Genomic DNA, 20,497 nt, shown 5'->3' with positions numbered 1-20,497 from the left:
TGTGAGATAGTTAACACAGCCCTCAGCTGCTACGCACTGGGGTCATTTGTTACACTGCAAAAGATAACCGATACACCCCCTTCTTGGCAAGCGATGACAGGGCTGGCAGGCTGGCCCCCACCCAGGTGGATGAGGCTCAGGCTGCCCACATGCTTGGCTGAACAGGCCCAAGTCCTGGGCTCTGGCGACTTACCATCACTGTGGTCAATAGGGGAGTAAGACCCAAGGAACAGGGAAGCAGCAAAACTACTGACCAAGGAAATTCTCTGTTAAGAGAGAAACACAGGGAAAGTTATGACTCACTTCCAAAAGCAATGGAATGCTTCTGAGACACGCCCAACATGACAAGAGCTTTATTTTATTTTATTTTATTTTATTTTATTTTTTTGTCTTTTTGCCTTTTCTAGGGCTGCTCCTGTGGCATATGGAGGTTCCCAGGCTAGGGGTCCAATCGGAGCTGTAGCCACCAGCCTATGCCACAGCTACAGCAACTCGGGATCCGAGCCTCGTCAGCGACCTACACCACAGCTCACAGCAATGCTGGATCCTCAACCCACTGAGCAAGGCCAGGGATCGAACCCACAACCTCATGGTTCCTAGTTGGAGTTGTTAACCACTGCGCCACGATGGGAGCTCCGACAAGAGCTTTAAATAAGGGAGGGAAGTAGAAGCATTGAGGAACAGGAGGGACTGACTATCCCAAGCATTCTGAGTGGCTGGGACATTGACAACTGGTTTCTTGGGAGAGGTCCTCGCTCTGCACTTTCTGAGAGGCCATAGGAAAACAACAACAAAACCAAAAAAAAAAAAAAAAAACTTGTGCAAAGGCCATGCTTAGGGAAGCAGGATTTAAAACAGAACCCTATGCCAAGGAGAGTGGTGCCCTGATTTCCATCCTCCATTTCTGCTGTCTTTATATCCAGGTGCATGGGAAATAGGATACGTGGCCACAGGACTCAGACCCAACAGAGACAGACTTGGGGGTTCAGACCAAGTAAGTGAAAGTGGGCCCCTTGGAAGCCACAGACCCCAAACAGGAGCAGGAGGAACGGACAAAGGATTTCAAACATTAGCCTGAGAGTCTGCACTTCCACATGGGAATCACAGGCCCCTGGGCCAGGGGAGACAGTGCCATCATCTTCTGTCCCCAGTCATGCCACCTTTTCCACGCACAGAATTTGGAGAATTTTTAATTCCCCCTCCACCCAAAACCTTCATGAACGGCCTATGTTTCATAGTCATCTGGAACCGTGAATCCTTAAATAATAAACTGCATGTGAACTTCCTAAGATCATATTTGGGATTTGATGGGATTTGATCCCTTTTTAAAGAAACTTTGGTTTAACTGATCATTCCCCTATTTTTTTTTTTCCCCTTTTTCGCCACACCTATGGCCCATGGAGGTTCACGGGTCAGGGTTCGAATCCAAGCCACAGCTATAACCAATGCCATAGCTGCCACAAGGCAGGATCCTTAACCCACTGCATCAGGCTGGGGCTCGAATCCATGTCAACACAGAGACAACATCAAATCATGAGCCCTCTGTGCCACAGCAAGAACCTGATAACTGAGCATTTTCTAATTACTCGGAGTGACAATCTCCAGCCAGGACGTTGAGCTGCTTCTCGGGTGGCATTACGTGTAGGTTTTTAGCAACTGTCGATCAAGGAATGAACCTAAGGAGTTCCTGCTACAGTGCAGTGGGTTAATGATCCGGCTGATCTCTGTGGAGGTGCCGGTTCGATCCTCAGCCTAGAACAGTTGGTTAAGGATCAGGTGTTGCTGCAGCTGTGATGTAAGTTGTAGGTCTGGCTCGGGTTTGATCCCTGGCCTGGGAATTTCCATATGCCATGGGTGTGGCTAAAAAGAGGGAAAAAAAAAAAAAGAGGAATGAACTTGAGTTCCTGGGATTGGGGCTCTGGTGGAAGGGCCACAGCTGGAGACACACTGGTCCAGCTTTACAAATTTCCTGAGAAAACACTGACCATTCCAATCAAGTGCCTGGTAGTCTTCTTGCAATAACCATAGGAAACTGAGTGGACAGATACTAAGGGCATCTAGATCTACTCAGGCAGTCTCAGGAAGACACCAGTCCCCTGCTCCCACCCTGACCTGACCGCCCCCCTTCTGGTCAGGAGAGCCCCTGACTTTTCTCTCCCACAATTCCGCACTCTCTCCTCTTTGGGAAAAGCCTGGCAATGAGAAAAAAGCAAATTGAAGATGTACCATCTTTCATGTCTATTAATCAATATTTTAGCCAATGCACACGCAATGTATTTATGCTTAAGGTAAGTATTATAAATAGAATTCAACTGCGACTTTCCATCCAAGAGGAATGTTTAACCAACCTCTGTGCGTGAGTAGGCCTCCGGGTTCTTCTGGTAAATCTTTGCAATTTGGTTTCCTGTAAATCGCTGGAAAAAAGAGTACAAATTCTTAAAAACTCAAATCCACCATGGAATGAGTCAGTGTAAGCATGCTCTGAATATTAGCATAAGGAGAGCTTAAGGCGGCCACAAATTTGGAAATGTCTGATGTCTATTGAAGACCCTTGATAATGACCTCACTCCTTACACAGAAGGGTATCTGCTCTGACCAAGGGATAGATACCTGTGCAAGGCACTCAGGTTTTTTCCCCACCCATACTCTTCTTCCTTCAGGCAGCTCCAGCTGGGCCAGCAGCAGCTGCCCTGTGGTCTGGGCAGGACCATGACTGAAGCCAGCGGGAAAGAGGCACTCTATTTTTTTTTCCTTTGGCTGCTATGTTAAGCACTGATGTGGGAACTCACTTCCAAGGGAATGAACCCAGGCCACACTGGAGATAGCGCTGGGTCCTAACCACTAAACCACCAGGGAACTTCCAAGAGACACTCTTTTTTTTTTTTTTTTTGCCAGGAGCTGCACTGAGCATCTTATGAGCACTGACTCCTTTCAGTTTCAAAACTACCCAAAATGTAATGCCATTACATTACATTATCTCCAGGTTAGACAGGCTGAAACCAAGATGCCATCATCACCCCCATGCGCAGCACAGCCATGTTCACACCTCAGCTGTGACCTGGGAGCAGCGAGAGGAGGCCTGCCCTTGCTCGATGGGCAGCGCAGATGGCCTTGCTCAGAACCAGGGGCCAGAGTGCTTAGTCCTGGCTCCACTAGGGCGATACCCAGAGGCATCACGTGATCCCCACAGCGGCAGGTCACCAGCTGTGTCCTCCAAGACACCCAGGGATAAGAGACCAGAAGCAGCCCCAGTCCCCAGCCTATGGTAAGCGATGCCTACCTCGTAGGCGCGGGACCCAGTGAGGCTGCTGAGAGCCTGGGCCCCACCCACGGTGGCCTCCAGCTGGCGGCACTGGGCTGTGGTACTGGAATCCATCCACACGGGGCTGTCACTGATGGAGAAACAGGCCTGGAAAGAAGGGGCAAAGGCACAGGCGTGAGCTCCACCCATGGACTCTGGGGGCCACCCTGGCGCTGGAAGTCACACTGCCCATCACAGCCAGTGTGGATGCCTCTGCCCTGGATGTGACCTTGGAAGACCCATAGGCAAGCCCTTCATGTCCAAATGTCAGCCTGGCCTAGAAGGGTCTCTCCCCAGAATTCTTGAGGTTAAAGTTTCTGGTGGGGGCCCTAGAGACAGGTGGGAAAGGGCAAGAGCCGTGTCAAAGGGCAGCTCTCCCAGAGCCTGTGGAGCCTGGGAGAAAAGAGAAGCCAGGGCCTGCCTCCCCAGAATCCCCAGGAGGCACCACGCCCCAGGGGTTGGATTCCTGAGCAGGGGACCCCCCCTCAACCCTGGCCAAATCGTGCTGGGCTGGAGGGGAACTGTGTGATGAGGGCTGTTAGAACCCAAGCCTCTGTGCAGACAGCAGGGATATTCACGCAGGCAGGGTAGTCCACGCTCATAGGACACTGCTCAAGCCACCTCCCCACACCCTTGATGATGCAAGTAAGCCCCGACTTCAGAGCCCACCAGGCTTGAAGCCCTTCTCCCCCTGACAGAAGTTTCTCAGACTCCCACAACACGGTGACAGTTACCTGCAGCTGCTCACGTAACAGGAGGTCTGGTGTCAGGCTCGTCAGCACCTGGTTGGCCCCCGCCTTCCAGTACACGCTTCCATGTTGCTGCGAGGGAAAACCCAAGCCTGTGTTCTCATGGCCACACACACAGCTCTGGAGAAACATAAAGGCCCCACCCAGACCACGCGCCAAAGATCTGGACTCCAAGCCCGCCCTGCCAACTTCTAAGGGACAGAGCTCATTGCCTTTATGAGACTTGGTTCTCAGTTCTATGATATGGTGAGGAACTCTGCTCTCTTTGCCTCAAAGCTTGTAGGAAGGATACAAGCAAGACTTATTGCTCTGGATTTTGGTGTCTTTGTAAAATTGTATTTAAATATATTGCTCACAGAGTTCCTGTTTTGGCGCAGTGGAAACAAATCTGACTAGGAACCATGAGGTTGCGGGTTCGATCCCTGGCTTTGCTCAGTGGGTTAAGAATCCGGTGTTGTCGTGAGCTGTGGTGTAGGGCACAGATGCACCTCAGATCTGGCGTTGCTGTGCCTGTGGCTGTAGCTCCAATTAGACCCCTAGCCTGGAGACCTCCATATGCTGTGGGTGAGGCCCTAAAAAGCAAAAATAAAAAATTAAATATATTGCTCATAATATTACCTAACATTCACTCATTCACTCACTTATCCATTACTCAACCAATACTGATGGATCAGCTACATCACACCAGCAGGCATGAGACAGATAAAAAGGATAATACTGTCCTTATTTTTCAGGCCACTGGATTTAAGTCAGGAAAAAAGACACAAAGGGACAATTATAAAACCCTCTTAAGTGCAGTGAAAGGGCCATGGGAATGCAGGGAAGGGGTGAAGTGGACATGACAACTGGGAAAGGATCCCAGAGCTGAGTGTATGGCTGCTCTATGCAAAGAGTAACCACAGGTGAGAGGGGCTGGCAGGTGAGGGGAAGGGGCCTGAGGCTGCGGCAGGATGTGTTGGGGACTGCAGTGGGAGATGGCAGCCTGAGCTCCGAAATCCATGCTCAAGACGTGGGGTGGGAAAACTCTGGATTAGCAGGGGAGTGACGTGGCCAGGGCTGAACGTACGAAAAGGCTTGTGGGAGTCATGGAGAAGGGAGACTGGAGCGAGGGAGGCTAAAGCAGAGGCCCAGAGAAAAATGATGAGTACTAGGCCTGAAGAACAGAGGAGGGAATGGAGGTGGCATATTCAAGAGTCATGTACAACCATGGGATGAGGGGACCCCTTGGACGTGGGGGTGGGAGGATGGAGGAGTCAGGGATGACATGTGGGCTGTGGCCCAGGTGGAGGAGAACTCTCCAAGGAAGGGAATCGCAGGAGCTGACATCTTGGGAAAGATGGAGCACTCAGTCTGGCATCTGATAAGTCTGGGGCGTTCCTAAGACACCTGACCAAGGGGGCAGAGGGGCTACTTGGGAAGGAGAGGGGTCCAGGCCAGGGGTTCAGGTGAGAGATGCAGACAAGATATCAGGACTTTGTTTAGTTCAACGAGGACACTATCAATACATTTCTGTAAGGTCAGGGGAAGAAGAGGCATCTTCAGAAGAGCTAGAAAGCACTCTTTAGTGTGAAGACACACCAATCCAACACAGAGCAAAGTGACTTGGAGGATAAGACTGGACTTGGATCCTGACATTATCACTGCCCCCACCAGCAGCAGCTATGTAACCTTGAGCAAATGACATTACCTCTGGGTGCCTCCATTTCCCTATGTAAAGGGCAATGATAATAAAAGGAGTAGCTAAAACTTGGTTTTTATGCCCTGTTCTGTGACATTCATTGACCCCATAGAAGATGACAGAACGAAGCCTCCGGTTACCAGGAATTCCAGGCAGTCAGGGATCAGACCCAGAGCCCCTGAGCCAGCCTCTGCACGATACCATCTCGTACAGTCGTTACGAAGTTTGTGCATACATGTAGTGCTCAGTGCTCTTTGTCATTATAATTAATAATATCTCTGGTACCAAAACTATCATTATTAGCGTGATTTCCAACTTTGCTTTTACTTCTAGGAAAGCGAATAGGAATTTTGTGTCTCCAAACAGCCATCATAAATTCATTACAAACACTTCCTCCCTCCTCTTGGAAAACCCCTGTTCAGTTCCTCCTCACCCAGTGTCCTATTGTATTTAACACTTAACTGTCTCAGATCTTCTTGCAAGGAGGCAAGTGTACATCCTCCTAAGTGAAACAGCTCTAGGGCTTTTCCCTACAACAAATGTGTGCAGTGGCTCTTAAGGACGAGCGCCGTCCCTCGAGAGGAGCCATCACCTCAGCACCCATACCGCTGCCCAAGACAGACACCCCCAGGTCCAAGGAGCCTGCAGCAAACAGACCTGGCCCGCCCCAGACAAGGCGAGGACTTGAGAGAAGTCAAAGCCCGAAGCCTTCATCTTCTCCAAGATGATATCCAAAGCCTGAGAAGAAACACAGAAGCCACCATGACTGCCCTGAACTTGGGAATCATGCTAACATACAAGCCTTGATATTGGGCTGTTAAGTGCTTCTCCTCCAGCAGAAGTAAAGAAGGAACTGGGAGTTCCTGTTGTGGCTCAGTGGTTAACGAATCCGATGAGGAACCATGAGGTTGCCAGTTCGATCCCTAGCCTTGCTCAGTGGGTTAAGGATCCAGCGCTGCCGTGAGCTGTGATGTAGGTTGCAGACAAGGCTCAGATCCCGCATTGCTGTGGCTGTGGCATAGGCTGGCAGCTACATCTCCAATTCAACCCCTAGCTTGGGAACCTCCATATGCCATGGGAGCGGCCCTAGAAAAGGCAAAAAGACAAAAAAAAAAAAAAAGAGGAAGGAACTGATAACTTGGGATTTGCAAGCACTAGAATAGATAAATTAAACAAGTAGGCAGCAATTGGATTAAAACATGAGCCATGCTGGAGTTTCCTTGTGGCGCAGTGAGTTAAGGATTCAGCATTGTCACTGCAGTAGCTTGGGTCACAGCACCTCTCCCCCAAAAGAAGGGGGAGCTTATGCTAAAAATATCTTAAGTAAATGGAATGATAAATCGCCAATCCTCAATTTTTTTTAAATGGCTGCACCCATAGCATATGGAAGTTCCAGGGACTGGATCCAAGCTGCAGCTGCAACCTATGCCACAGCTGCCCTAATAGCAGATGATTTAACCCAGGGCCCTGGGCCAGGAATCGAACCCACGCCTCCGCAGTGACTAGAGGCACTGAAGTCAGATTCTTTTTTTTTTTTTTTTCTTTTTTGGCTGCCCTGCGGCATATGGAGTTCCAGGGCCAGGGATCAGATATGAGCCACAGTTGTGACCTAAGCCACAGCTGTGGCAACACCAGACCCTTAACACACTGTGCTGGGCCAGGAATCAAACCTGCATCCCAGCACTCCCAAGATGCTGCTGATCCTGTTGAGCCACGTTGGGAACTCCTGCAGTTGGATTCTTAATGCACTGTGCCACAGCAGGCAGTCCTTAATCCTCAAATTTTGCTTCTCCAGAGTTCCTGTTGTGGCTTGCCAGTAAAGAAACCAACTAGTATCCATGAAGACGTGGGTTTGAGCCCTGGCCCTGCCCAGTGGGCTAAAGATCCAGCATTGCTGTGAGCTGTGGTGCAGCTTGTAGACATGGCTGGGATCCTAGTTGCTGTGGATTAGGGTACATAGCAGCTGTAGATTCACCCCCCGAGCCTGGGAACTTGCATATGCCATGGGTAAGGCCCTTAAAACAGTCTTTTTTTTTTTTTGCTTCTCCAATTGGTAACTTCCAAGCATTTAGGAAGAGTAAAAACAAGGTGGCTCAAATTTTAGTTTATTTGCATTTTTTACCTACCATATTAGTGATGTAAAGAACCAAGCAGAAGCTCCCAAGAGAGCAGAGCTCCAGGCCTAGACTCCTGTGTCCAGGAGTGCAAGGCTGGAGGAACAGGTAGAGGTGGTGACCATTTGTCCCAAACTCCCCATCCTACCCTCCACCACCTGGATGGAACTGTCTTTCTAGCAAGGCTGCCTGAATGGAGAGTTTGCTTGTGGTGCAGCAGGTTAAGGATCTGGCATTGTCAGTGGCTTGGGTCACTGTTGTGGTGTGGGTTCTCTCCCTGGCTCAGGAACTTCCACACGCCTTGGGACAAAAAAAAAAAAAAAAAAAAGACTGCATGGGTGGGATGGATGGTGCCACCCAGAAGAGCTTGACACTTTCCCAGGAATTAGATACTGATCCCACGTTGTGTTTTCCTCAGGACAGAGAAGCCCCTAGAACTTTGGCCTGACCCTGCCACCCCCACCCCACACTGGAAGGACTCCTTTCACAGCCTTGGCTGTGGCTGCCAACTTGCCTCTGCTGCCAAGGCTCAGGGAGGGAGTGTGGCCAAGCTGGAGTAGGGGTGGGCAAAGCTAGAACAGGTCCAGTCCTGGGGGGACTGCTCAGGATTTGGATCTGAGTCCCAAGCCTGGCTTTCCACCCTCTTGCCACCTCCCCAAGTTAAGGCCTTGGCCTATCAGAAGCACATGACATCCTCACTGGGACCTCCAGACCCCAACTCCTGCTGGTCACCCCCACCCCCACTGTCACTGCCCCGTGGTCTGGCTCAGCTCCTTGAAGTACATCTTGGCCAGCCCGTCTGGTAGACATTCATCCTTTACCCCAATCCTTCCAGATGAGTCAGGGTCAGGCTGATAAAAAAGAAAGCATCCCCAATATCTTAACAAGAATTTAGTACAGGGGATTGGTTACACAGGGACTAGAGGACTGAAAATGCTTTGAGAAGACACATTCAGAGCTGCCTTTGGCTGGTCTCCAGGTCCTCTGTGGCTATGAGGCAGCTCTCAGCTCCCACCACACGTGCCCATGCTGTCCACACGCCGATCCTGCGCCACCACAGTTCGCCCAGATCTGGCCACAGGCATCATCCTGAGCGGGCAGGCTGGCTTGGGATGGATCTGAGCCTGACTAGGCAGGTCACAAGCCACCATCCTGAGGGCCCCAGAAGTTGAAGGGTCTGGGGGCTGAGCACCAGAAGCCCAAAGGCCATATTTGGATCTCAGGGCACAAGAGTGGCAGGAGGGCCTGAACACAGAGTGATCAGGAAAGGTTTGCTCTGTGGCACTTCATTTATTTATTTATTTATTTTTGGCCACACTAATGGTGTGCGGAGGTTCCACCAGGGATTAAACCCATGCCACAAAACTAACTAGAGCCACAGCAGTGGCAACTCTGAATCCCTAATATATTGAGCCACGAAGGAACTCCATGTGACTTTTTTTTTTTTTTAGGGCCACACCTGCAGCATGTAGAAGTTCCCAGGCTAGGGGTTGAATTGGAGCGGCAGCTGCTGGCCTACAACACAGCCATAGCAACACCAGATCCTTAACCCCCTGAGTGAGGCTAGGGATCAAACCAGCATCTTCATGGATACTAGTCAGATTTGTTTCCACTGCGCCACGATGGGAACTCCCCTGTGGCATTTTATTTTATTTTATTTTTTATTTTTATTTTTTTGCAATTGTAAAGGCTATGTATTTGCTTTCTTTCTGTTCTTTTGTAAAATTTTATAATGATTTTTATTTTTTCCGTTATAGCTGCTTTACAGTGTTCCGTCAATTTTCTACTATACAGCATGGTGACCCAGTTACACATACCTGTATACATTCTTTTTTCTCCATGATCATGCTCCATCATAAGTGACTAGATATAGTTCCCAGTGCTACACAGCAGGATCTCATTGCAGCACCATGTGGCATTTTAAAGATAGTTACTGGAAGGACTTTTCAGCCACTCTGGCTTCAGAACCTGGAAGCCCTTTGTGAGTCCTCTGGGCTCAGGAGCACTGACCCAGCAGAGGCTGTGTCTGGCCCTAGGACCATGCAGCTCCCGCTTCCCCAGGAGGACCTGGTCACAAAGAGGCTCTCATAAGCTGCCACCTTTGTTCTTCCTAGCAAATCACCATATCTGATGGTGAGCTGGACAGGGACAGGAGAGGGACAGGAGTCCCTGTGCTTACCTGGACCCACATCAGGACTGGGGAAGTAACTGTCAGCCCATCCTCATGAACATGAACGCCTCCCTGAGTTCTACAAGCAGAACAAGAGAGAACATGGAACAGAGCCTTGGGTGGGAGCTCAGCGGTGGCAGAAACGAGGCCCCTTCCACAGAAGGAAAAGCACGCCACCCCCAGCCTTGTGCAGGAACTCAAGATGGAACAGGCAAGATGCTGGGCAAGATGGAAACAGAAGGTGTGGAAATTGTCCGCCACGACCCAGAGGTGGCAATTCTCAGAAAGCACCAGTGACAACAAGCCTTCTAAGGAGAAGGGGTTCATGCTGCCAGGCGGGCACAGTGTCACAGTGGGCATGAAGGGACTGGAGAAGTCTGGGTGTATTAGAAGCCCTTCTAGATCTGCTGGGCTTGAAGAGGCAGAGGAAGTGTGGTACTGAGGGCTGCATCTTGACTCCCCAACCAGGGTGTCCTTGGATTGCAAATCTAGAAGGTTTCCTGGAACCCTATCCCCATCCTCCTCATTGTTACCAGACCTCGTGCTAAAAGCTGATTCAATAAAATCCAACCCTTTCACATTTTTTTTTTTAGGGCCACACACGAGGCATATGGAGCTTCCTAGGTTAGGGGTCGAATCGCCGGCCTACACCACAGCCACAGCAATGCCAGATCCGAGCCACATCTATGACCTACACAGCTCATGCAACACTGGATCCTTAACCCCCTGAGCAAAGCCAGGGATCAAACCTGTGTCTTCATGGATGAAAATCAGATTCATTTCTGCTGAGTCATGACAGGAACTCCAACCTACCCTTTCACTGAGTTTAAAAAGAACAGGCTCAGAATACACACCAAGACACTATTAACCATGTGATCCAGCCATTCTATTCCTAAATATCTAACCTAGAGAAATGAAAGCATAAGTCCACAGAAAGATTTGTACACAAATGATTATAGCAGTCTTTTTTGTAATAACAAACTGAAGTCAACCCAGGTGTCCCTAAGAAGATGAAGAGCTAAAATGAGGTATATTTATGACTTCAAAGGGCACAGAATAGTCAGGGGGAAAAAAAAGCCTCACTATTGATGCACACACGAACACGGGTGACTCTGAAATGATCATGCTGAGTGAAGGAAGCCAGACACAGGAGTATGTATTACATGATTCCATTCATATAATATGCTAGAAAACATAAATCCACCTATTATGCAAAAGCACAATCAGTGGTTTCCTAAGGCCAGTGGGGAGGAAGAAACAGACTGCAAAGTGACACAAAGAGTCTTTCTCTGGGGGGTGGGAGATGTGAACAATCTGTATCTTGACAGGTATAGGTCTGCCTCTGTCAAGATGCATTCAATTCAACTACACATATTATTTTTTTGCTTTTTAGGGCTGTACCTACAGCATATGGAGGTTCCTGGGCTAGGGGTCCAATCAGAGCTATAGCTGCCAGTCTATACCACAGCCACAGCAACTCAAGATCCGAGCCTTGTCTGCAACCTGAAGCACAGGTCATGACAACGTCAGATCCTTAACCCACTGAGGGAGACCAGGGATCAAACCCGCATCTTCATGGATACTAGTCGGGTTGTTAACTGCTAAGCCACAATGGGAACTCCCCAACTGCACATTTTCATGGATGCTTCTTTGTGTACATAAATTGTACTCAATAATATTGATTTTTTTTAAAATAGGAGAAAGGTGCAAAAGAGCAGCAAACTTTCCTACTGACAGTAAAATCTCACCAGAAAAAAAAAAAAATGTTGCCTTTACAAAACAGATGAAAATTGAAACCCAACATTCCACCAAGGATTTAATAACTGCAAACTAACAATTCCTGCTAAGAAGGAAGATCAGAGCTACCTCACACCCCTATAAGCATCAAGCCCGAATGGTTTCACAGAAAACATTTATCAAACTTTTAGAGAACAAGCAGGGCCTCCTTGCCTGCCTGCTTCCATCTCTCACAAGTGTCCTATCTTAATAAATCTATTTCCTGCCTAAAAGAAAAAAATTAAAAAAAAACTTTTAGAGAACAAGTATTTCTAATACTATTTTCTTTTTTGGCTATGCCCACGGTCTAAGGAATTTCTGAGCCAGGGATGGAACCCTTGCCACAGCAGTGGTGATACCTGATCCTTAACCTGCTGAGCCACCAGGGAACTCCTCTATTATTATTCAATTTGTTCCACAGCACCTAAAGGAAGGAAAAGTTCCAATTCTTTTTATGAGGCAAATATAAAACGAACACTAAAACCTAATAAATACTGTATCCAAAATACAAGCAAAAGAAAAACAGAGTAATTAGACTTTATCAAAATTAAAAACTTTTCTGGAGTGCCCATTGTGCACTAACAAACCCAACTAGTATCTGTGAGGATGCGGGTTCGATCCCTGGCCTCACTCACTGGGTTAAAGGATCTGGCATTGCTGGGAGCTGTGGTGTAGGGTGACCGCTTGGATCTGCACTGCTGTGGCGTAGGCTGGGAACTTCAACTCCTAGCCTGGGAACTTCCATCTGCTGTAGGTGTAGCCCTAAAGAGAAACAACAACAACAACAAAAAAAAAAAACCAAAGAAATAAAAGAAAAGAAAATGAAGGAGTTCCCGTCGTGGCACAGTGGTTAACAAATTCGACTAGGAACCATGAGGTTGCGGGTTCCATCCCTGCCCTTGCTCAGTGGGTTACCGATCTGGCGTTGCCGTGAGCTGTGGTGTAGGTTGCAGATGCAGCTTGGATCCTGAGTTGCTGTGGCTCTGGTTTAGGCCGGTGGCTACAGCTCCGATTAGACCCCTAGCCTGGGAACCTCCATATGCCACGGGAGCGGCCCAAAGAAATAGCAAAAAGACAAAAAAAAAAAAGAAAAAAAAAGAAAAGAAAAGAAAATGAAAAGAGGAAAAACAATACAGAAAATCAATGAAACCAAAAACTGACCTTTTGGAAATACCAAGGAAATTGATAAACATCTAGCCAGGCTAATGAAAAAAAGAGGAGACAAATTACCAATATCAGAAATGATGGAAGGATCATTGCTACTGATCCCATAGACATAAAAGGACAATAAAAGAACAGTATGAACAACTCGAGGTCCACAAATTTGATAAGTTAGAGGAAATGGACCAAGTCCCTGAAAGACACAAACTACCAAAATTCTAACACAGGTGGCCTGCGGTAATGTAAAATTGAAAGCAGGGTGACTTCCAACCTCAGTTCTAAGAAGACACATCAGCTGGAGGAGAAAAGAGGGCAACACAAGTTGATAAGCAGTGAGAGGCGCACAAAAGACCAGCAAGGAAGGCTTGAAAGTGGAAGTGACATCTAAAACACACATGGAGGGTGCGGCTCAGCCGTAACAATCTGACTAGGAACCATGAAGTTGCAGGTTCAATCCCTGGCCTCGCTCAGTGGGCTAAGGATCCGGTGTTGCCATGAGCTGTGGCGTAGGTCACAGACAAGGCTCGGATCTGGTGTGGCTGTGGCTGTGGTGTATGCCAGAGGCTACAGCTCTGATTCAACCCCTAGCCTGGAAACCTCCATATGCCTCGGATGTGGCCTTTAAAAGATAAAATAAAATAAGATATAAGATAAATAAGGAAATGAAGTAAAATAAAATAGACATGGAGGGACACGTCCACCAGGACCTCTCCAGCCACCTCAGTCAGTAAGTCCACAGCTGTTAGGGACTGAACTGTTTCAGTTTAGGGACTGAAATGAAATTTATATGTTGAACTTCTAATTCCCAGTACCTCAGAATGTGACTGAATTTGGAGACAGGACCATTAAAAAGGTACTAAAGTTACAGTGAAGTCATTAGGGTGGGCCCTAATCCAGGATAATTGCTGTCCTTATAAAAAAAAGATTGGGGGAGAGTTCCTGCTGTGGCACAATGGGTTAGTGATTCAGTCTCTGTGGGGTTGCCGCTTCTACCCCAACCCGGCTCAGTGGATTAAAGTATCTGGCATTGCCCCAGCTGTGGTGTAGGTCTCAGATGTGGCTTGGATTTGATCCCTGACCCAGGGAACTTTCATATGCTTCAGCTGAGGCTGAAAAAGGGTGGAAAAAAAATATATATGTATAGATAGATAGATATAGATATATATATGAGTTCTCCTGCAGTGCATTGTGTTAAGGATCTGGTGTTGTTACTTCAGTGGCCTGGGTCACATGCTGTGCTGAGGATTCAATCACTGGCCCAGGAAATTCCGCACCCTGTGGGAGGCAGCCCAAAAGAGATTAGAACACTAATAACATGACTGAGCCGGAAGGGTGACCATGTGAGAGGTAGTAAGGAGGCAGCCATCTGGAAACCAAGGAGAGAGACCTGAGAAGAAAGCAACCCTGCCGTGCTTTGAACTTGGACTTTCAGACTCCAGAAATATGAGACAAAAAATTTCTGTTATTGATACCATCCAGTCTGTGGTATTTTGGTCTGGTAGCCCTCCCAAACCAATTTAAAAGCTAAATTCATGATCTTTCTCCCTAAAACCAATTGTTTTGCAAAGTTTACTATCCACCCCAAAGGCCAGCCAGAAATCTCACCTTCACATCTCACTTTCAACTCTGCACCAGATTTGTCAACTGTTATCACCCAGATCCCCTTTCTCCAAGACAACATCATTTCTTACCCCGATGACTGTGAAAAACCTCGATGTGCTCCCGACATGGTACTCTGGCCTTGTCCCATCTGTTCTCCCACTGAACCCAGAGACATCTTTTCAAAACACAAATACAGGGTATTTCCATCATGGCTCAGTGGTAACAAACCCATGAGGATACTGCTTTGATCCCTGGCCCCACTCAGTGGGTTAACGATTTGGCATTGTCGTGAGGTATGGTTTAGGTGACAGACACAGCCAGTGTCCTGAGTTGCTGTGGCTGTAGCATAGGCTGGCAGCTGCAATTCGATCCCCAGCCTGGAACTTCCATATGCCACAAGTGCAGCCCTAAATAGACCAAAAAAAAAAAAACTCCAACAAAACCCATAAATAAGCCATGTTGGATCGTGCTGCGGCACAAAGGGATTGGCAGCATCTCTGGAGTGCTAGAACACAGGTTCGATCCTTTGCCCAGCAAAATGGGTTAAGGATTCAGTATTGCCGTAGTGGTGACCTACGCCGTGGCTGGGATCTGGTCCCTGGCCTGGGAACTCCATATGCCATGGGATGGCCTAAACAAACAAACAAACAACCAAACAAACAACCCCCCCCAATACAACTACGTCTCACACACACACACACACACACATCCCTATCGCCCTTCAGTGGGTAACCAAAGCTTTTAGGATAAAGATAAACTGTATTCTATGGCCTATATGGCCCAGCCCAGCTTCCACCTCCCTCTTTGCTCCCCAGCCACAATGGCCTTCTTCAGTCCCATGAATGAGCAGTGCTCCTTGCCACAGGGACTTTGCACATGCCCATTCCTCTCTACCATCTATCACCTGGTTAACCCCACTCATTCATATCTTGGCTTAAGCACTACTTCCTTAGGTATATTCCCTAACCCATTCTCCCAAGTTTGTGTCTAATTCCTTTAAAATAAACATATGAAGAAGATAGTTCCTTTCCTTCAATGGCCTTCTCTGAGTTTACAACCAAATATTCTTTTGTGAGCGTCTTTGATTAATATCAATCTCTCTCCCTCAGTTTGAAGCTCTGGGAGAGCAAGGACCACATGCCTCTTTTTGGATCAGTATCAGATTTCAGCACAGTGCCTGGCACAAAGTCTCAGCTATGTATATGAAGTAATGAGCAGAATTGGGAAGGAATGCAGGAGAGCACAACCCAGGCATAGCAGAAAGATGCTGACAGATCCACCAAGACCATCCTCCCACAGTTTGATGTAGCCAGAATAGTGTGGTTTACAAATGTAAAATGTTGAGGGAGGAGCCCAACCCCCGCCCCCATACTTACACACTAGGTACATACCTGAATTCTGGAAGGTCTCTGTCAAAATGCACACTATCCTCATAGAAGACATTCAGCTCTGCATCAACAGCAACAACTTTTACCTGGAAGGCATTTTAAAAAGTAAGGTAAGGGAGTTCCCATTGTGGCTCAGTGGAAACAAATCTGACTAGTATCCATGAGGACATAGGTTGGATCCCTGGCCTCGCTCAGTGAGTTAAGGATCCGGCATCCTGGTGAACTGTGGTGTAGATTGTAGATGCCGCGCAGATCCAGCATGGCTGTGGCTGTGGCATAGTCTAACAGCTACAGCTCCAATTCAGCCCCTAGTCTGGGAACCTCCATGTGCTGGTGCAGCCCTAAAAAGACAAAATTAATTAATTAATTAAAATAAAATAAAAAAGTAAGGTACAGAATTTTCCTCAGCTTCTACCTGGTCTAAGGATATGAACATCACCAAATGCAGCTCAACTCGCTAGAAAGTGGTTCTGCCTGGAGCCCTCCCTGAGGCCCCAGTGCATCACTGTAACCATGGTAACAGAGGTCTCTTCTGGGGACATGTCCAAAGACTTAGTAAAATGAAGAAGCTGAGGCTAAGTCGAACACCCATGCAGCTCAGGGAATTTTTGTCCTCCAAACAGCCAGAGCCAAGGCCTTCTAGAGGTGGATGTTCTTCTAGAGGTAGATAAGCTGGTTCCTATGTCAAGCAAGGAGGTCTGAGAAAGTCTGAGAAAGTCCTAGAGGAGAAGGAATATGACGGTGGGTTTGGAGATGTCTCTGGGGCTCCACACCTGCAGGGGTCTGAGAGATCAGGCAAGGCCCCTGGGCTGTTCCCAAGGACCAGAGACACTTCCCAATGGAGCAGACCTCCAAACCCAAGGGTACAACTCCTTTCTTGGACAGATGCAGAAAATGAGGCCTAGCAAGACAACCTGACCAAGGTGCCACAGGACTTTCTGGTAAGGGATTGGTTACAGCCTTGCTCCGGAGACCCATTCACAGAGAAAGGTTTGACTGCAACTGTGTTAATTTCCCAAGTTAAGGAGAAGGAGCCCCTGGACACCACAGGCCCAATCTGAAGGCTAATTTTGCCTCAGCTTGCCTGTCTGTAGGGCCCTGGGCACGCAGGTTAACCCAGCACACTGGTGCCAACCAATGGCTGTCACAGGTGGGACAAAGTTCATGTGTATATTGTGCCAATTTCGCTTTTTAAAAAAGGCTTCAAGCGGTGTTCTAGTTCTAGGTTACTGGTTCTGCCTGTGTGCCTACCTGTCTGTCTGGTCCTCTCTCTTACAGTAGCTGAATTCTTTGGGTTCCACCAACTGCGCCCAGGGGGTCGTGAACCCTTTGGTCCCCAGGGCCCTCTGGGAGCTTTCCAGCTACGTGCCCGCAGGGTCCTGCGGGGGTAGGGGACACGGTGGTGGGGTGGGGGTGGGGGAGCCGTTTCTGGAAGGACCGGGGGTCCAGGCCGGGTCACGGTCGCATCTCCCGCGCTGGTGGCACCGGCAGGCACAGCCGGGAAGCCCTAGAAAGAGGCGCGCCCGTGGCGTGGCCCAGGGTTCCGGGTGCCTGGTTCACGACGCCAGCCCGCCCGATGTTGCAAAGAGGGCGGCTACGCCCGGCTGGTCTGGGCCCGCGTTGATACCTGCTGCGTGCTGAAGTCCCATCCCAGGCAGCAGTGGCGAGCTGTGTGTTCGGCCATGGCTGTGGAGGTTCCGGCTGCGCGTCGCTCCCGCCGCGGGACTGTCTGCAAGCTCCAACGCGCAGTCACGCCAGGGCCCGCCCCTCGCCCCGCCCGGCTGGACGCCAGACTCTGGGACCCCGCGGCCTGGTTCTCTGGCGCCGCCTGCCGGTGGGCAGGGCGGGGGACGTGCAGCGACTCAGCCACGGCCTGCTGTTCACACCAGGGTCCTCCACGCAGCCCTCTCCCTCCAACCCCACCACGCCTCGCCTCGCCCCACCTCCCATCGTGCTCCCTGCAAAGGCTTGGCCCTAACAGTCTGCTTTCCCTCAGAGGACGCCTTGGCCAAAGGATTCACCTTTAAGCCAGCTTGTCCTTGCCTGTCTCTCTGGTGGCCCTGGGGACAGCCATGGCTGTCTCTCGTGCTGGAGAAGCTGTCCACTGATGGTGGTGACACAGGGAAATGTGCCCTGGGGATGGAGGCACTGGGCTCCAGCAGGCCCTGTCCTGAGCCAGCAAATTGAGTAATTCCCCAGCTCTGACATGTGCCACATCCCACCTCTGTATTTAAAGTCAGAGCCTGAGCCCCGAACCCCCACCCCCTCCATCTGGGACTCTTTTGTCCCTGAGATCAGCTGGTGTTGATGGTGTCACCTGTGCCATGCATGGTGACGGGGGATGAGAACCAAATCAGACCCACTCCCTTAATTCCTACAGCTGAAGACACTTCCTCATCCCCTTATTCCCTCTGGTGTGTCCCCTGGATGGCCTCCCGGCACCTACTCAAGTGAGATGCTCTTCCCAGGAGTTCCCAGCCCAGCAGAGCCCTGATGGAATGGTCTGATTACCCATATCTCTCTTGCTGAACTTGAACTGCTTAGAGCCCAGATCCTCCTCTTAGCCCAAGGTCCCAAGGTCAGTGGCAGAGCTGGACCCAAATCTAGAGAGTTTGGCTCCAGAGCTTAGGTGTTTAACCAGTAAACAAGACAATTTGCTGGAGAGCCTTGTGAGAAGGCCCAGGGGAAAATATAAAAGGCTCTCGAAGGCCAAGGCTACTGGCTCTGTCTCAGGCTGCCTCAGAGGGAGACCTACTCTTGGTGAGGGGTGCCTTTCTCTATGGGTTATGGCATCTGCCTCATTTTGATGACTCATCCTTTCTCTTAATAGAACAGCCTTTTCACTCCAGAGAAAACCAGAGGTGTGGAGGCCATTTGCCTGTGTAAGGAGACTACACACCCACTGTCTGATCCATTGGCAAAGAATGAAGATAGAATTTTTTCTTTTCTGGCCACAGGATCCTTAACCCCATTGTGCTGAGCCAGGGACTAAACTCACACCAGTGCAGAGACAACGCTGGATTCTTAAACTGCTATGCCACAGCAGGAACTCCAAAGACAGAAATCATTTAGGGCTACACCTGTGGCATACGGAAGTTCCCAGGTGAGGGGTCGAATCGGAGCTACAGCTGTCAGCCTTCACCACAGCCGTAGCAACATGGGATCCAAGCTGCTCTGCAACCTACACCACAGCTCACAGCAATGCCTGACCCCCTGAGTGAGACCAGGGATCAAACCTGCATCCTCATGGATACTAGTCAGGTTCTTCCCCCCTCCCCCAATGAATTTTATTACATTTATAGTTGTACAACAATCAACACAACCAAATTTTATAGCATTTCCAGCCCAAACCCCCAGCACATCCCCCCACCCTCCAAGCTCTCTTATTTGGAACTAGTCAGGTTCTTAAGCTGCTGAGCCACAGAGGTAACTCTAAAGACAGAAATATTAATTCTGAGTTATTAATACCTACAGTTTCCTGGTGGCCTTGTGGGTTAAGGATATGACATTGACACTGCTATGGCTTGGGTCACTGCTATAATGCAGATTTGATCCCTGGCCCGGGAATTTCCACAGTCCTCAGGGGAGGCCAAAACAAGAAAAAACCCAAGGTGTCCATACCACCCATGTTGTCCTCCTGTTGTTGATGCCCAGGTTGCAATGGCCTGAGGCTGGTCTTTTGCTTATCAGCCTCCAAACTTGAACCTGGATCCCTGCATAGAACCTGTCAAAGAACTCCTGCTCTGATTGGGAACCGAGTAGAGACTGCCCTGAAGCATCTCTTATCAATTGACCAGATTGCCCACAGTCCCTAGCAAGGCTCCTATCCTCCTGGGGTCCTTAAGGGTACCACAACCTGAGGGCAAAGCTCAGAAGAGGAGTCACATAATCAGATTTGCAGATTAGGAAGGTCACTCAAAATGCTGTGTGGAGAAGGGAGACAAAGGGGAAGAAGGGAAAATTAGAATGTGTTTGGAGGTGGTCTGAACTAGGGCTTATGCCTCAGAGGTGCTGAGGATGGAGAGAAGCAGATGGATTCAAGAGATACTTAGAACCCCATGGACTGAGGGAGGGAGAAGTCAAATGTAATGCCCAAGTTTTCAGTTGAGGTGACCTGGTTAGTTAACTGTTTTGTTTTTTTGTTTGTTTTTGTCTTCTGTTTTAAGGCTGCACCTGCGGCATATGGAAGTTCCCAGGTTAGGGGTCAAATGGGAGCTGTAACCACTAGCCTACACCACAGCCACAGCAACTTCAGATTCAAGCCATGTCTGTGACCTACACCACAGCTCATGGCAACACCAGATCCTCAACCCACTAAGGGAGGCCAGGGATCAAATCTGCGTCCTCATGGACACTAGTCAGATTTGTTTCCACTGAGCCATGATAGGAACTCCAGTTAGTTAACTGTTGATGCATAACAAAACACCTCCACACTTCGTGACCTCAAACAGTAATCTTTTCTTGTCCCTCAGATGTGAGCAGGTCACTTGACCCAGACTTGGCTCAGAGTAGCTTTGTTCCACATGTCTCTCATTTTTGCCTTCCTGGGACCAGCAGA

The 20,497-nt window shown here is 49.0% G+C and overlaps 1 protein-coding gene across 5 annotated transcripts in view; it reads right to left on the bottom strand.

Moving 5' to 3' along the window:
• The window catches only part of XYLB (xylulokinase), a 48,955-nt gene extending 31,263 nt beyond the window's left edge, over positions 1-17,692 (bottom strand). For 3 of the 5 annotated variants that reach the window (XM_047770266.1, XM_047770281.1, XM_047770291.1), the window contains exons 1-8: positions 17,567-17,692; positions 15,943-16,025; positions 10,022-10,091; positions 6,386-6,466; positions 4,036-4,122; positions 3,281-3,409; positions 2,349-2,414; positions 194-266 (exon numbers count right to left, since the gene is read on the bottom strand). In XM_047770266.1, coding sequence (XP_047626222.1) covers positions 194-266; positions 2,349-2,414; positions 3,281-3,409; positions 4,036-4,122; positions 6,386-6,466; positions 10,022-10,091; positions 15,943-16,025; positions 17,567-17,623 — 646 coding nt within the window. In that variant the 5' untranslated portion in view covers positions 17,624-17,692. Of the gene's footprint in view, positions 1-193; positions 267-2,348; positions 2,415-3,280; positions 3,410-4,035; positions 4,123-6,385; positions 6,467-10,021; positions 10,092-15,942; positions 16,026-17,566 lie in introns of those variants that run through there. The other 2 variants (XM_047770274.1, XM_047770287.1) reach the window with 2 other exon arrangements.
• Positions 17,693-20,497: the final 2,805 nt, after the last annotated feature.

Source organism: Phacochoerus africanus, chromosome 1, assembly GCF_016906955.1.
Source record: "Phacochoerus africanus isolate WHEZ1 chromosome 1, ROS_Pafr_v1, whole genome shotgun sequence".
NCBI classification, from domain to species: domain Eukaryota; kingdom Metazoa; phylum Chordata; class Mammalia; order Artiodactyla; family Suidae; genus Phacochoerus; species Phacochoerus africanus.
This window is presented reverse-complemented; position numbering and strand designations above follow the sequence as displayed.